This window comes from Leucoraja erinacea, chromosome 13, assembly GCF_028641065.1.
Source record: "Leucoraja erinacea ecotype New England chromosome 13, Leri_hhj_1, whole genome shotgun sequence".
In the NCBI taxonomy this organism is placed as follows: domain Eukaryota; kingdom Metazoa; phylum Chordata; class Chondrichthyes; order Rajiformes; family Rajidae; genus Leucoraja; species Leucoraja erinaceus.
In genome coordinates, this window is record NC_073389.1 from 26,863,696 (window position 1) to 26,880,709 (window position 17,014).

At 42.7% G+C, this 17,014-nt stretch overlaps 2 protein-coding genes across 3 annotated transcripts in view; one reads left to right on the plus strand and one right to left on the minus strand.

Moving 5' to 3' along the window:
• Positions 1–417: 417 nt before the first annotated feature.
• LOC129702733 (sodium/potassium-transporting ATPase subunit beta-1-like) lies at positions 418–16,426 on the plus strand. The gene is made up of 6 exons (XM_055644670.1): positions 418–937; positions 2,805–2,933; positions 4,420–4,575; positions 8,366–8,550; positions 9,587–9,670; positions 15,336–16,426. The coding sequence occupies exons 1-6, from the start codon at positions 838–840 to the stop codon at positions 15,597–15,599; spliced, it is 918 nt and encodes a 305-aa protein (XP_055500645.1). The 5' UTR covers positions 418–837; the 3' UTR covers positions 15,600–16,426.
• The window catches only part of nme7 (NME/NM23 family member 7), a 115,629-nt gene continuing 114,896 nt past the window's right edge, over positions 16,282–17,014 (minus strand). For both annotated transcript variants that reach the window (XM_055644667.1, XM_055644666.1), the window contains exon 11: positions 16,282–16,495. In XM_055644667.1, the coding sequence (XP_055500642.1) occupies positions 16,463–16,495 (33 nt within the window). In that variant the 3' untranslated portion in view covers positions 16,282–16,462. The remainder of the gene's footprint in view (positions 16,496–17,014) is intronic.

The window sequence follows — 17,014 nt, forward strand, 5'->3', positions numbered from 1 at the left end:
CAATACATATTAATGCAAGGAACGTCAATGTTAAATGAATGCATGCTAGTCGGAAAACCTTTTCCAAGTTTTTGTTTCAAATCCCAATCATCTCTCAATATGTGTGTGTCGGTGTATGGGGACGGGTACACAAAACTGCAATAAATCAGCACTTTGGGGAGAAGTGGCCTTGCGGCAGCAATTCCCTATTCGCACCCCCCCCTTCTTTACGGAGGAGGCGGCGCCACCGCCAAGCGCCTTCACCTCGTGTAAGGGGGGGGGGGGGGGGGGGGGGGGGTGTGGAAGGCGTGACGTGAAGCATGGCGTCACAAAGGCTACCCGGTCCTGATTGGCTGGCGACCGGCCTCGCTCGCGCGGTCACTCATTAACGGGGCGAGGCGGAGCTAGAGCTGATAAAATCCAGGGCCGCGGAGCCCTTCACCTTCCTCCAAACTCCTCACACCTGGAGTCCCCCCCTCTCCCTTTCTCGCTACTCGCCCTTCAGCACAACGCTTCTTTTGACCTCTTCATCGCCCCTCCTATTTTTCCCCCCCTCTCCCCTGGAACTAGGTGTAAGTATATATATATATATTTATACCTGGTGAAGTTTGATCTCGGGAGCGCACACACAGTCCGCCTGCCAACCTCGCGGGCGACGACCACTTCGTGAGTGAGCGCCTTCCAACCGTCGCGCTTCGTTTAAAATCGAAGACCCCAACGGTCGCTGGGCGAGGCGCGCGGCGGCGGCGGATCCGCTCCAAGGGCGAAAGCGACAGTCCAAAAGGAAGGAGGGAGGGCGGGAGAACTAAAATAAAATTAACCTGAAGAAGAAGAAATCTAGCCGGATTTTCCGCCAAGATGTCACAAGATAAGCCCACGGAAGACGCTGGAGGATGGAAGAAATTCCTGTGGGACTCGGAGAAGAAACAGTTTTTGGGCAGGACCGGCTCCAGTTGGTGTGAGTAGCCCGGTTTTCGCTCTCTCTAATTTACAATCCCTTTAATGTCTCCTCCCTCCTTTCCCAATCCCCATCGAAAATAATAGTGCACTCCGTTCATGTGGTCTGCGGATTATGCATATTTTTTAAAAGACGTGACTTGAAGGTGGCTTGGAAACAGTTTGGACAAAAGCGTGGGTGTAAAATGGAGCGTGTGTGAGGGAGAAACAGTTAATGGCACCGGCTTCCGTCTTCCTGTAACATGCGTGACTGTGTGCCGGGCGTGTTCTGAAGTGAATAGAAGTCAATGTGAAGGACATTGTGTTCGGGGGAGGGGGTGGAAGAAGCCCGGGCTCTGCGTATTAGGAGTACGTGGTCGGCGTTTTAAACACCGACTGGGTGGAGGGTGATGGTTGTTGGCGGGCGTCGTGTCACACTGGGTCGGGGCGTGTGTGAGGGAAGGGAGGGAGAACGACAGGTTTCCGCAGTCCCAAGGTTATTCAAGGTGGCGGTCTCCGGCTCCCAGAGGGGCGGCGGGCGGGCACCTCGGATGGCGATACGTGGTGGACACGCATGTTGGCGGTGGGCACCGGTCCCCCCGGGCAGTCCCGACCTGGATTGGGAGCGGTAGGCATGGAGTGGTGAGAGTGCGCTCCAGGGGCATGCATTCCCGGGATGGGCGTAGTAGGCGTACATGGTTTTGGGGGCGGCGGGGTTCCGTCCCGGGATGGGCTCCAAGGACAATTCTGGGATGGATACATGAGGTACCGACCCGGGATGGGGGTGGTGGACACACATGGTGGTGGCGGGCTCCGTCCCTTCTGGGGATCGCCTGGGATGGGGTGGTGGGCACAGCCTCTCCCTTCGGGGGTGGGTGTATGATCAGGAAGACGTGTAATGGAACAAACTCATCAGGTGGCGGACTCCGGTATACGTGTGGGATTTCGCCTCCTGGTGGGGGGAGGGGGCCCGAGAGAGTGGACAGAGTTGTGCAATATATCAAACTGGACAGGACCCCAAGGGTGCAGGGAAGACAAAGTGGCGGGTCTGGCCCTTGTGTAGGATTGTGTAAGGAGTTCGTTCAGGGAGCGAGTTGTGCGCCATCTCCCTGGAGTTGGGGGAGGGGAATTCTCTCCTCCCCTCCCCCCCCCCCCCCCCCCCCCCCCCTCGGCTTGGAGGGGCTGGGGTTCAGGGGGAGAGATATGGGAACGGATTGATCGGATGGCGGGAGTGGAAGATTGTGAGGGGTTGGGGGGAGGGGGGCAGAGCGGGCGGTCTCTTAGCAACTGCTGCTCAGCCGATGTATAACACAGTGCTGGAGGGACTCAACGGGTTAGGCCACTTTTGGGGTTGGAACGTTTCAGACTGATGAACTGGATTACACCCAGACCCGGTTGATTTGTGCACAGAATCGTGCACTATCCTCTGTTTTCATGCAAAGCATTGACCGGACGGCACTATCCTGTTTTTAATTGTACTAGTTTGAGTTATTTTCTTTATATACCAATAAAAATTCTTGCAATCTTATGTCGGGTGTGTGTTTATTCCCTTGGTCCCGTCTTCTCCCTTGCACTTGATTGGAAATTTCCCAAAAGCCCTTGAAACGCCGTCAGTTGAATGTTCCTCATAAGCAGACCCTGTGAATTTTGGAGGAAACAATGGAGCTGTGCCAGTGCTGGCAAACCTATGCTCATAAACCTTCCCACCCTAGAGTCATGAAGTTGCATCGCGATAAGAGTGTGTTCACGGCAATGATGAAACAACCCCAGGTTGAACTCAATCGACGTTTGGACCCCGAATCGCCGTTATGCATTTGATGTAAAAAAAAAACCTTCCCGTAGTTGAAGTTTAAAGAGTAATGTAGTTTTCTGTATTATTTCTCCTGTAGTCAAGATACTTTTATTCTACTTGATCTTTTACGGGTGCCTCGCTGGAATCTTCATCGGAACCATTCAAGTACTGCTACTCACCATCAGTGATTTCGAACCAAAATATCAAGACAGAGTTGCACCTCCAGGTTGATCACTTCAGTATTTTCAAATATATTAAGGGGTGGACGTTGCGGAAGTGTATTGGGAAACCATGTGTAATTGGGCTTTAATAGTATATATTAATTCAACACACTCCAATGCTTACTGATGTACGACAGTGGAAAGAGCCTGCTTAGAGGCAACTGGGAAGGTCACTTAACAATGTCTATGTAAACTAACTTTTGCATTCCACCAGTCAAGCTTTATAAATTGCATTTAATAGAATAGAATAGTTTCTTTATTGTCATTGTGCATGAACCATGTACAACAAAATTTAAAAATGTCAGCCAGTCAGTGCACCATTGAAACATTTCTAAAAGCTAACAATACAAACAAGGTAAAATATTTAAAAAGATAAACAACTAAAATAAATATCATGAAAATAGCATGCATAAACACCCAACCCTACATCCGTCTGTCGATTTCACAGTGTACCACAGTCCCTTAGTATGTATCGCCCCTGCGTTCCTTGGTGGCTACATTTAGTGCCTTTATAGCAGTGGGGTAAAAACTGTTTTAAGTCTTGTTTGTCCTTGTCCTTGTAGATCTGTACCGTCTGCCTAACGGCAACGGTTCAAACAGGGAGTGTCCGGGGTGGGAAATGTCCTTTATAATACTCTGGGATTTTTTGATGCAGCGGGAACTATGTCCTCTATGGTAAGGAGAGGGCAGCCGACAATCCTCTGGGCATTGTCAATGGCCCTCTGGAGCGCTTTCATCTGAGCCGCTGTGCAGCTGGTGTACCATACGCATACACAGTATTTAAAGTGTTATATGTTGGAAAATTGCATTAAAAAACAAAAGAATTACTGCTTGAGGGAATACTGTATTCATTGTATTCCACATTCTTCATGAATGTAGAATGTGAATCATTCTACATTCATGAAGTATTCATTGTAACTTTATTGTACGTTATAACTTGAGTTAAGCCATGGTGTCTTTGTGTGTACTATACAATGATCCCTATTTGAGAACTTAAAAGTTGCTTATGTTGCTTACACGTATCTTAGGTTATCTTTGCAATATAAAACACTTTGTTTTAAAAAGTTCAACAGTTGACAGTCCTGGGATATAATTGTCCTCTTCTGTTTTAAGTTATGCATGTAGTACATTATTTGAGCCACAAATAGTTAACCCTGATGTTCGCACATGTAATATAATCACCTGTGGAAACAGTAAAAACGAGGTGCAGCTACACTTTTCACTATTCTTAATTCAGAACATTCACTTACTGTAAAATATTCAAAATGTAGATCGAGCTTTTATATACAGCTGCTTGAAGTTACTTCAGTTTTGAAAGTATATTTCAAATTTTAGTCGCATAAACCTTTGCTTTGCATAGCATAAACACTTTAAATTGTTTAATATTTAATATTAATTGTTGAATATAAATATTTAATATTAATTGTTGAATATTGTTTCAGTTCAGCAAATTAATAATTTTTATCTTTGAATTTCAACTTCCATTTTTAGGTCTATCGCATACTCCACAAGCTGTAAAAACAGAGATATCCTTTAGTGTTTCAAACCCAAATTCGTTTGAAAAATATGTGGCTGGTCTGAACAAGCTCTTGGAGATGTACAATGACACATTGCAAGATGGCGTCTCTCCTTTTGAGGAATGTGGCAGTAAGTTTAGGGAAAATGTTAGTGTACTAAGTGCGATACCATGTTGAGACATAGAAAAATGTTGTTTTCCTAATAGTATACTAAGAAATAATATGAACATGCGTATTAATGCACCAATAGGGTGGTATTCTGGCGTACTGATCCAGTGCTGGTAAATAGAGCATCAAACTTGAGGGTAAGACTCATTCCGATGCCAGTAAAATATAAAAAATATAAGCTGAAGCTTTGTTTTGAGGGGACATAGCAAATGAAGAGTAACTGCCTTTGAAAGCCTTACCTTTGGTATTGTCTTTGGGCTTGTTAAGCATGGGTGTTCCTTGCTCATGGAGTTGCTTTTTATGAACAAGCCATTAGTTCATTTATTTAGAGTTTGCCTAGCAACTTTAATGCAAGTGGATGTTGGGTTTGGACTCCATTTATGTTAAGTAGGGGGATAAAAACAGCTTGTACCAACTTCTGTTTTCCTGCCCCCATTTCTTTTCTATCCTCCACATTCCTGTCCGGAGTTGTCACATTACATGTATGGTAGAGCGGAGGTTTACTTTTACATTTGTTATGCGCAGTGCGGCACAGTAACACAGCTAATGGAGCTGCTGCCTCAATGCCAGAGGCCAGGGTTCGATCCTCACTGTTGTTTTTGTGGAATTTGCATGTTCTCCCATTGCTCAGGTGCTCCAGTTTTCTCCCACTTCCCAAAGACGTGTGGGTTTGTACAATTCTGTAAATTGTCCCCTGGTATAGGGAGTGGGTACAAAAGTGGAGTAATATAGAACTATTGCAAGTGTGCGATCAATGGTTGTCATGGACCGAAGGACCTGTTTCCGTGCTGTAACTCTAAACTAAACTATTCAAACTTGACCTCTAAATTCATCACTGTGATTTACCTACACACAACAATTCAAGATATTTAGCATTGTCTCAATGGTCTGAAGAATTGTTATTTTCTGATTAATTTGCTGAATGCTTGATTATGATTTGTGAATTTTATGATTGTCCAGTCTGGCTAAGCTTGGTGGAATTCAGTTGGTTCAAATCAAATATCAAATTGCAAAATATTAGAGAGAGGAGTTCACTGGCTGGGATTGTACAAACAAGATAACGGTGTTTGTGTACACCATTTTATTTTTGTCATGTAAATTAGATAATAAAATTGAATCATTTTCAACTCTGCACCTGAAGTGTAGCGTGTTGCTGTAGCAACCCATGACTTGCACTAAATTCTGGGTAAAAATACTGACAATTTCAATTCTATTTTAAAAGCTGTATTGTACATACTAATTTGCACTTTTTCGGACTTGTTTTTAATTCAATCTTATTGGTTCTACGGGGGCTTTAGGGGTGGGGAATGCTTGTTTACAGTTTCCACATTGCCTGTAGAGGGATGTGTGCTAAAATGGATATTTAATTACTGCAATGTGTAAGTGCAAAATCCCTTGTGTGGGGATGTGCAAGTATAATAAACAACTGTTCATTGCTGATTGCAAAATCACAGGCATTTGAATGACTTGATACACAAGTATGGTTTAATTCAAATTTTTCCCAGCGTTGAACATGGCCTTTTGGATTGGTTGTTAAACTGTGATCCTATTTAATCGAGATCTTTTGCCACTTATCTCTGCAAAACTAACATTTAATCCCAATACTGCCCTGGCGGTCATGTTTACTTTAATGATTGCAGTTTTGAAAGCTTGTTGCTTACGGATTGCAAATTGCAGATTGTCCAGTTTAATTTCCTTCATTAGTGGTGACAGAACATAAGGTGTTGATTTGTTGATTTTGGATGTCAGATTATGAAGGCACCATCAAAAAATTGATGCGCTTTAACTTTTTAATTAATTAATGTAATTGAGAGCTTTTGTATATACAGGAATCGTTTTGGAGATCTCTGGTAATAATCTTGTAGTTGTCGCATGCTTCATTGTGTAGAATATTTTGACAATGAGTGTTTAGCCAAGGAGAATGCATTTGAATATGTGCTGTCCTTTGTTCCCTGGGCAGCAAGCTCAAATTTTGATTTTTTATTTTGAACTACAGAATGAGAAGAAATAGTGTTTATCTTTCACATTTCGGGTCGAAATCCTTCCAACCTCAACAACCTCATCTATTGCATCCGCTGCTCTAGATGTCAACTGCTCTACATCGGTGAGACCAAGCGTAGGCTTGGCGATCGCTTCGCCGAACACCTCCGCTTGGTTCGCAATAACCAACCTGATCTCCCAGTGGCTCAGCACTTCAACTCTCCCTCCCATTCCGAATCCGACCTTTCTGTCCTGGGCCTCCTCCGTGGCCAGAGTGAGGACTACCGTAAATTAGGGGAGCAGCACCTCATATTTCGCTTGGGCAGTTTGCACCCCAGCGGTATGAACATTGACTTCTCTAATTTCAGGTAGCCCCTACTTTCTCCTCCCCTTCTCAGCTCTCCCTCAACCCACTGGCTCCACCTCTTCCTTTCTTCTTCCCGTCCTCCCCCACCCTCACATCAGTCTGAAGAAGGGTTTCGACCCGAAACGTTGCCAATTTCCTTCGCTCCATAGATGCTGCCTCACCCGCTGAGTTTCTCCGGTATTTTGTCTACCTTATATTATGTTTGGGTCTGTTTTAGAGATACAGCATGGAAACAGGCCCTTCAGCCAACCGGGTCCACGTCGACCTTCCGATTCCTGCACATTAACACTATCCTTCACACTAGGAACAATTTTTACATTTACCAAGCCAAATTGCCTACATACCTATATGTCTTTGGAGTGTGGGAGGAAACTGAAGATCTTGGAGAAAACCCATGCTGTCACGGAGGGAAAGTACAAACCGTACAAAGAGCACCCATAGTAGGGATCGAAACCGGGTCTCTGGTGCTGCAAGTGCTGTAAGGCAGCAACACTACCGTTGTGCTGCCCATTGGCTGTGGCTGTTTGTAGGATAGTTTTCAATTTTGTCGGAACTGAAGGTGTTCAATACAAGGGGCTTAAGGAACATGGGCTGTCTGGATCGGCTATTTAAAGGTCGAAATGGGGTGGATTCATTGAATCACACAAGGAAACATTGGAGGTAAGAGTAAGAAAGCATATTTGGAGTTTAAAGTTGAGTTATTCATTTGACATTTTTGTATTTGACATGCATCAAGTTCAAAACAACGTTTTGGTCGGCGTTTGGGTGTTTTTCTACCTAGTTTTGGTGTGTTAATTTGGGCTCCTCCAATAGTTTGCTATATTATTACTGTGAAGTTTAACTCAACTTAAACACTGACACATTGATATTCACTATTTCACAGGGACAAATAATTTTATGAATGTCTCCAATGTTTTATTATCCACACCCCTCTCTCCATTCACCAATATCTCCAAACTATGTAATGACAATGTATTCTGTACCAACTGGCAACAGCTGCAAGTTAATGACAATTAAGTTCTCGGAGCCAATTAATATTTTTATCTAAAACAGCATATTATAGGTTCCCTGTTTCTAGGTTTTTCCTTTTTTAAAAGGGAGATATTATTTACTGTGCATTTATGTAAATACAGATTTCTTTGAACTGAATTGTAAAATGTTACTGCTTGGAGGATTGGATAATGTCTATTTTTAGGTGTCATGATAACACAAATAAAAGTATAATTTGGTTAATGGTGTGTGTTTTATTGGTGCTGATATTTAGGAAAGGGCAGGGGGTTGGGGTTCAGCTGAAAATGAGTTATTTTGTATTTTCCCATTTTGTTTTATACAGTATTTTGGTTGTGTGCATTTTAACTGCTGTAAAATGCATTGTTCAATAATTTTACATAATCTGTTCCTTTAGATGCTCCGGCTAACTACAAAACTAGAGGGGCATTAGATGATACGCAAGGACAGAAGAGAGTTTGCAAATTTCTCCGTAGTTGGCTTAAAAATTGCTCTGGAACAGACGATCCTACTTATGGCTATGCAGAAGGAAAACCATGCTTGATTGCAAAGCTCAACAGGATCGTTGGTTATTATCCTAAGGTATGACTCCTTTAGTAAATGAAAACATTAAAACAAAATGGTTATTTCTATATGATTTGTAGGATTGTGTGTACTGAAACTATAATGCATCAAAGCTGTAGCTACAAAATACATTGTCAACAAAAATGTTTTGAAATAGCTTTTGGTATTCAGAATAGTTTATTTGAGGTACTCCTAATTGTCACCATTTAGCAAAGTAAAAAATATTTTGTACTCCTATTCTGATTGGAGTATTTGTACTCCCATTGTCAGAGATTTATTATTTTACTTATTATTTGACATGCTTATGCAGAGCATCCAGTTGAGAATGGTGTTAAACTTTCCCCACACCTGTTTGATGTGCAAGCTACTCATGGCAGCTGAATCCTTTGTGGGGTGACTGTATCTACTGTTTGTCTCATTTAGCAAAGAAATTGAGGTGAAAACATCAGAATGATGGTAGTAGGAATCAGTCAAGATGGAGAAAATTAGGGAAGAGAAAGTGGACAGAGAATGGATACAAATAGTTTTACTTTAGCGGAGAAAACACAACTACACAGTTTGAGTTTTGTTTATTATGTGTGCTGAGGTACGGTGAAAAGCTTTTGCATGCTGGTGATATATACTAGGAATTTTAAGCTTTCAACCATCTCTACTTTGGCGCTGTTGGTGCAAACTGGGGTTTGTGTACTGCTTTGCTTCCTGAGGTCAATCAGTCTCCTTTGTCTTACTGAAATTGAGAGAACAACCGTTTGAACGAATGAATTTGTTTGCAACTCTCAGCCAGAAATGTGGATTGGTATTGGATGGACAAATGTTTTAAAGTGCATTAAAGCTGTTGCTGCAACTTTGTCTTAACGTCAACATTGAATGTAAGGGCACAGTGCTGTTTGTGCAAAGGAAATGAAGTATAGATCAATCCGCATTTTTTCGTAATGTGGAATTGCTGGTTATCTTTTAATGATAATTGTTTTGAGTAATTTTCATAATCAAATTGTACCAGCGTGCAGTTAGGAGTTTTTTAAATTGATGCAATTTGTTACTGTTTATCTTTTAGCCTCCAAAAAATGACACCAATCTTCGTGAAGCAATGCAAGCAAATTATAATCAATATATTCTTCCTATTTTTTGCGAAGCAAAGGTAAGTGATTTAGTTTCAAAGCAGAGTAAAAGTAATAGCTATGTTCCATTTAGCTATGATACGAATGGACTTTGGTCTCTGCATACTGCTTAACATGCCAATGCTTAATGTGAGGCAACCATTGTGGTTGGCAAGCAATATTTTCACAAGCCATTCAACAAATATTTCAGGATAGATCAAGCAGTTACTACATATCTATCTATTAGTTCCTTGCATCGAAATTAGATTAAAACTCTTGATTTGGTTTGGTTGCAGGTTGCACAAGGAATACTTGTGGTCTTAATTGAATAATGCCATGGGATCCATCAAATACTGTTAGATAGGTAGGATCTGTTGGGTATCCTAGAAAGACCGGGACCTTATTCTGTTTATCCTTTGATCAGCATCACTAAAAATCTGATTGTTACCATCCTCATTAGATCTTGAATGCAAGTTGAAGGTAGACACATCTCTGGAGAGAAGGAATGGGTGATGTTTTGGGTCGCGGCCCTTCTTCATTTTGATGTCGGGGGAGGGGGTGGGACAAAGATAGAATGTAGTCGGAGACGGTAAGACTAGTGGGAGAACTGGGAAGGGGAGGGGATGGAGAGAAAGCAAGGGCTATCTGAAGTTAGAGAAGTCAATGTTCATACCGCTGGGGTGTAAAATTATTTGGCGAAATATGAGGGGCTGTTCCTCCAATTCGGCCCTATCCCCGAACTCTACCTTCACTACATTGACAACTGCATTGGTGCTACCTCCTGCACCCATGCAGAACTCATTGACCTCATCAACTTCACTAATTTCTATCCTGCACTCAAATTCACTTGGACCATCTCCGACATCACCCTACTGTTTTTAGATCTCACCGTCTCCATCCCAGGAAACAGACTATTGACCGACATCTACTACAAACCTACTGACTCCCATAGTTATCTTGACTACACTTCTTCCCACCCTGCTTCTTGTAAAGACTCTATCCCCTACTTTCAATTCCTCCATTTACGCCGCATCTGCACCCAGGATGAGGTGTTCCGTACCAGGGCATCGGAGATGTCCTCGTTCTTTACAAAACGGGGGTTTCCCGCTTCCATCATAGATGAGGCTCTTACTAGGGTCTCCTCGATATCCTGCAGCTCCGCTCTTACTCCCCTCCCCCATTCGTAACAAGGACAGAGTCCCCATTGTCCTCGCCTTCCACCCCATCAGCTGTCGCATACAGCATATAATCCTCCAACATTTACACCACCTCCAATGGGATCCCACAACTGGCAACATCTTCCCATCTCCACCACTTTCTGCTTTCCGCAGAGACCGTTCCCTCCGAAACTCCTTGGTCAACTCGTCCCTTCCCACCCAAACCGCCCCCTCCCCAGGTACTTTCCCCTGCAACCGCAGGAAATGCAACAGCTGTCCCTTTAGCTTCCCCCTAGATTCCATCCCAGGACCCAAACAGTCTTTCCAGGTGAGGCAGAGGTTCACTTGCACCTCCTCCAACCTCATCTACATATCCCCTGTTCCAGGTGTCAATTTCTCTACATCTGTGAGACCAAGCGCAGGCTCGGCGATCGTTTCACTGAATACCTCCGCTCAGTCTGTCAACCTACCTGATCTACCGGTGGCTCCGCACTTCAACTCCCATTCACAATTGGACCCCTCTGTCCTAGGCCTCCTCCACTGTCAGAGTGAGGTTCGGTGCAAATTGGAGGAACAGACACGGGGGTTGAAAACTTTGTGGCAAGGTTTGCAGATGATACGAAAATAGGTGGTGGGGCAGGTAGTGTGGATAAAGCAGGTGCTCTGCAGACGGACTTGGACAGGTTGGGAGAGTGGACAGAGACGTAGCAGATAGAATATAGTGTGGAGTCATCCATTTTGGTAGTAGGAATAAGGGAGTAGACTTGTCTAAATGGGGTGAGAATCCAGAAATCAAAGGGAGTGCTGATGCAAGATTCCCCAAAAGTTAATTTGCAAGTCATATCAGTGATAAAGAAAGCAAACTCAATGCTAGCATTTATTTCAAGACGGCTTGTATACAAAAAACAGGGATGTAATGTTGAGGTTCTAAGGCGCTGGTAAGGCCACATTTGGAATATTGTGAGCAATTTTGGGCACCATATCTGAGGATGTGCTAGCTCTGTAGAGAGTCCAGAGGAGGTTTACAAGAATGCTCCCAGAAATGGGTAGGTTATCCTATGATGAGCATTTGTCGGCACTGGGCCTGTACTCACTGGTGTTTAGAAAAATGAGGGGGGACCTCATTGAAACATACAGAATGGTGAAAGGCTTGGATAGAGTGGATGTGGAGAGGATGTTTCCACTCGTGGAAGAGTTGAAGACCAGAGGTCATAGCCTCAGATGAAAAGATGTTCTTATAGGAAGATGAAGTGACATTTCTTTAGTCAGAGGGTGGTGAATCTGGAATTCTTTGTCACAGAAGGCCAAGTCAGTGGATATTTCAAGGCAAAAGTGGTGGGGCAGGTAGCGTGGAGAAATATTTTAAGGCAGAGATATATACTTGATTAGTAGATGTGTCAGAGATTATGGGGAGGAGGCAGTAGGATGGGGTAAGGAGGGAGAGATAGATCAGTTATGATTGAATGGCGGAGTAGACTTGATGGGCCGAATAGCATAATTAGAAACATAGAAACATAGAAATTAGGTGCAGGAGTAGGCCATTCGGCCCTTCGAGCCTGCACCGCCATTCAATATGATCATGGCTGATCATCCAACTCAGTATCCCGTACCTGCCTTCTCTCCATACCCCCTGATCGCCTTAGCCACAAGGGCCACATCTAACTCCCTCTTAAATATAGCCAATGAACTGGCCTCAACTACCCTCTGGCAGAGAGTTCCAGAGATTCACCACTCTCTGCGTGAAAAAAGTTCTTCTCATCTCGGTTTTAAAGGATTTCCCCTTTATCCTTAAGCTGTGACCCCTTGTCCTGGACTTCCGCAACATCGGGAACAATCTTCCTGCATCTAGCCTGTCCAACCCCTTAAGAATTTTGTAAGTTTCTATAAGATCCCCTCTCAATCTTCTAAATTCTAGAGAGTATAAACCAAGTCTATCCAGTCTTTCTTCATAAGACAGTCCTGACATCCCAGGAATCAGTCTGGTGAACAGTCTCTGCACTCTATGGCAAAAACAGGAAAGCAGACTATTATCTAAATGGTGGCCGATTGGGAAAGGGGGAGATGCAGCGAGACCTGGGTGTCATGGTACACCAGTCATTGAAGGTAGGCATTCTCCTCCTATTCTTTGACCTTTGAACTGAGCATGATTTCTGAATTAGGATTTAAGGTGGAGACAAGTAAAAAGTTGTAGAGGCTGATTTGTTGGAATATATTCAGACTAAGGAAATTTCTGAAAGAGTGTACTCTTGCACTTTATTGACCAATGTTCTTTGGAATTTCATGTGTGGAATTCTTGCTATTTTCTGAGGAATTCTTACTATTTTCCTCTTGTCTTTGCCATTTCAAGTATCCGAATAAATGTTAAGCCCCTGTCCCACGGTTCGAGTTTACCCAAGAGCTCTCCCGAGTTTAAAAAAAAAAAATCAAACTTCTTCACGTTTTTTTAACTCTTTTTCACAGTGTTGACAACGTCACGAGTTACCGCGTTTCCCTAGTACGTGCCATTTGCATTACGAGACATCCACGAGCTCCGATGTGCCCTCTACGTACTTACCATGAGTTTGATTATTTTTTTTAACTCGGGAGAGCTCTTGGGTAAACTCGCATCGTGGGACAGGGACTTTAATGGTTTTCTTTTGATGAGCCAGCTGGAACTGCTATCAATTTTCCCTTTGGGGAAAAGCCAATTAGAGCCAGAGTGATATAGTGTGGAAACAGGCCCTTTGGCTCAACTTGCCCACACAGGCAAACATGTCCTGGCCACACTAGTCCCACCTGTCTGCGTTTGGTCCATATCCCTCCAAACTTATCCCATCCCTGTACCTGTAACTCTTTCTTAAACGTTGGATAGTCCCAGTCTCAACTACCTTCTCTGGCAGCTTGTTCCATGCACCCACCACCCTTTGTGTGAAAAGTTTACCCCTCACATTCTGTGCATCTACCCGATCTATTCGTCTCATGATCTTTTACACCTCTAAGATCACCCCTCATCCTCCTGTGTTCCAAGGAATAGAGTCCCAGCCTACTCAACCTCTGCCTATAGCTCAGACCCTCTAGTCCTCGTAAATCTTCTCTGAACCCTTTCAAGCTTGGCAATATCTTTCCTCTAACATGGTCCCCAGAACGGAACGCAATACTCCAAATGTGGTCTCACCGACATCTTAAGCAACTGCCAACTTCTATACTGCGAGTATATCAAACCTGCAATTAGTACAATGATGGTTCCAAAGTTGAGATTTTTGAGGCTGATGCTAGCACATTTGAGGAATATGCACCTAAGATGGCCAGTGCTTTAAATTATGAAGGCAGTCTTACATTGTCCTCAATTAACCAGTTTTGCACCACCCTGCATTCCTATGTGGCTCATGGTGGATTTAAAGCAGAGAACCTGGCTGCAACTCTTCATTTGTGCTGTGTTCAGCTTGTAATACTGGCAATACGATATATTTAACAGATAGAATCCATCTCTGAGCTGTTGATAACAGTTGTCAGGCCCAGGGAATGTTTGAATGGCTTTGATATTTACAAACTGCATAAAATAAACTTTATTATAACATTTCAATTTTTTGTTTTAAGCTTTTAAAGAATTTGAGTGACACCTCTCTTCCCCCCCCCCCCCCCCCCCCCCCCCCCCCCCCCCCAGCAGCTGACTTCTCATTACTTTTGAATGGGGAGTGCTGTGCTTACACAGATTTGAGCTGTTGTAGGATTATTACCTGAGAGATGGGTTGCCGATGGAAAATCAGCTCTATAGGATTCAGTTTCATGAATGGTTGCAAATCGGACAAATGGGCCGTATTGAGTTTATACTATGGGCAGATATCCTTTATTGGGAACTTGACTTCGAGGGCAGCGTAAATCCAGATTTCCTAGCCTTATCCCAGGACTTTCATGGACACGCACGGGGTAGTCACGGTCATTTGTGGCTTAGGATGGAAACAATCCTCTGGGATACCTGTATAGGTCCCATCTAAAATGCTGGCATCGTCAAAAGTCTGCTCTTTTCCTGCTACAGTATTTTTAGATGTGTTTAATGTTTCCCTATTAATGCGAGGTCCAACATCTCCCTTTAGTTGCAAATAGTCATGAGTAGGAACCATACTTGAGCCAATGGCAAACAAGACTATTCAATCAAAGCATTTTCTAACATCTTTTTTGAGCAATAGGGAACAGGTTTGAATGGAGCACAGCAGTATAGCATTAAGCATTAGAGAAATCCTTGAAGGTGAAATTATTATAAACCACTGTTGGAGTTTGTCTTAATGCCATGGTTGAAAGTGTCGGTGGAACAATTTATCAATTTGCAGAACTACATTTTTATGCCTAAGTACCAGTTTTATTGAATGCAGGCACTTGAGTTAACAAATCAACATCCATGGTGTTTCATCAAATTTTCTGAAGGTGTTGTAAGGAAGAACTTGTTCTCAAAACATATCTATGCCTCTGCTTATTTCAGTATTTTGTCTTCCCATGGTCTAAATTTGAAATGATTCACTACATGACTTGCGTGTTAATTTCCCTTTATAATATGCTGAATTTATTTGTTTAGAAAGATGAAGACATACACAGAATTGGAAATGTGGAATTCTTTGGCTTTGGAGGAGTTGGTGGCTTTCCTTTACAATACTATCCATACTATGGCAAGCGTCTGCAGAAAAGCTACCTTCAACCCTTGATTGGTATTCAGTTCACCAACCTCACTTATAACATGGAGTTACGCATCGAGTGTAAAGTGTATGGTGAAAATATTGAATATAGTGAAAAAGATCGCTCACTGGGGCGCTTTGAAGTAAAAATTGAGGTTAAAAGCTGATAACAGTCAGAATTTGCCCCATATTAAAAATTAGTCTTGAACAAACTCATACATATGGGACCTACACTTAATCTGTTGTACGCTTTACACTAGCTTTCTGCATCTAGATATGTAAAATAAAAGCAATAGTAGTACATATTTATTCTACTGTAAATGATACTACTTGAGCCATGGGTTTGCCCATTACTGTAAATTATAATTCCACTAATGTGTAGCAGTGTTTGTCCTTTGGGTATTGCTGCATTGTGCCTCGTGTGGGTTTGAGTGTACAGTACTGTAGTGCATTCACTGGTCTTTCAAGCCATGTTGCAGTTTTTAAGCAAATTTCGCTTTCCAAGTTGTAAATACTCTGAAAATTGCAATGGCACTTCATTTTTCTGTTATGCCCATGTGTATGAACATACTGCACTCTTTTTATTTGTTCAGGAGGGTGGGCGGGTAGGAGAATGTGCTTTTTCTTTTGGCAACATTAGTGCAGGGTGACTGGTTTTAATATAACTTAGGTTGAAACAGCTAAGTCGAGATCTGGGTCCGATTGTCGAGCTAATTTGATTAGTTAAAGGTTGTTTGCTGGAGCCACCACGTCATGTCTTTGAATGCTTTAACCTGTATGGTGAAAGATTTTATATTTATGCAGTTGTACAATTTTTCTGCAAAGTGTAATGTATAAAAGATACCAAAGTCACTGGTAAAATCATCTTTATTTGAAGTAAACCAATGCAGTAGGATGTTCATGTTAAAATGCAACGTAACATCTGTAAACTTGTTTGGAGAACAGTGCTCCTCACTTGATTGAAAGCATCAGAAAAATAAAACTTATGAACCCATTGTCGTGGGATTTTTCTGGAAATATTTAACCAGTGTCAAATATCCAAAATCTTGAAAAAATACTGGACCTGAAAAGTATAAAGGTTTAGTTAGCTAAGTATATACAGTGCTTAATTTACAGTGGACCATATACAGAGCTTAATTTCTGAAGTGCACTGATTAAATATTCTGGTATTAACTTTCATATTTACATAGTGAAGCCTAGCTGTTTGAAATCAACAATAAATGCAACAGGAACTCTGTAGTGCGCAGTAAGAGACTATAAGACAGGAGCAGAATCAGGTCGCTTGGCTCAGAGTATACGCTGCCATTCGATCATGGCTGATCTATTTCCACCATTCTCCTGCCTTCTCCCTGTAACCTTTGATGCCCATACTAATCAAGAACTTAAACATCTCCACTTTAAAAATATCCAATGTCTTGGCCTCTACATCCTTGTGTGGTAATGAAGTGCACAAATTCACCACCTCCCTGGCTATAGGAAATAGCTAAGGAACATCAATGCTAAGGAAGCCCTTTAATGGTACACTGGGGTGGGTGATTGAGGCAGCAACTTTGGGGACACTTAAAATCTACCCATGCTTGGT

Excerpts from the sequence above, each read along its gene's own strand:
- LOC129702733 (XM_055644670.1), top strand. The coding sequence starts at position 838 with ATGTCACAAGATAAGCCCACGGAAGACGCTGGAGGATGGAAGAAATTC. Across the intron at positions 938-2,804 it reads CAGGACCGGCTCCAGTTGGT|TCAAGATACTTTTATTCTAC; the intron begins GTGAGTAGCCCG and ends TTTCTCCTGTAG. Across the intron at positions 2,934-4,419 it reads AGACAGAGTTGCACCTCCAG|GTCTATCGCATACTCCACAA; the intron begins GTTGATCACTTC and ends TTCCATTTTTAG.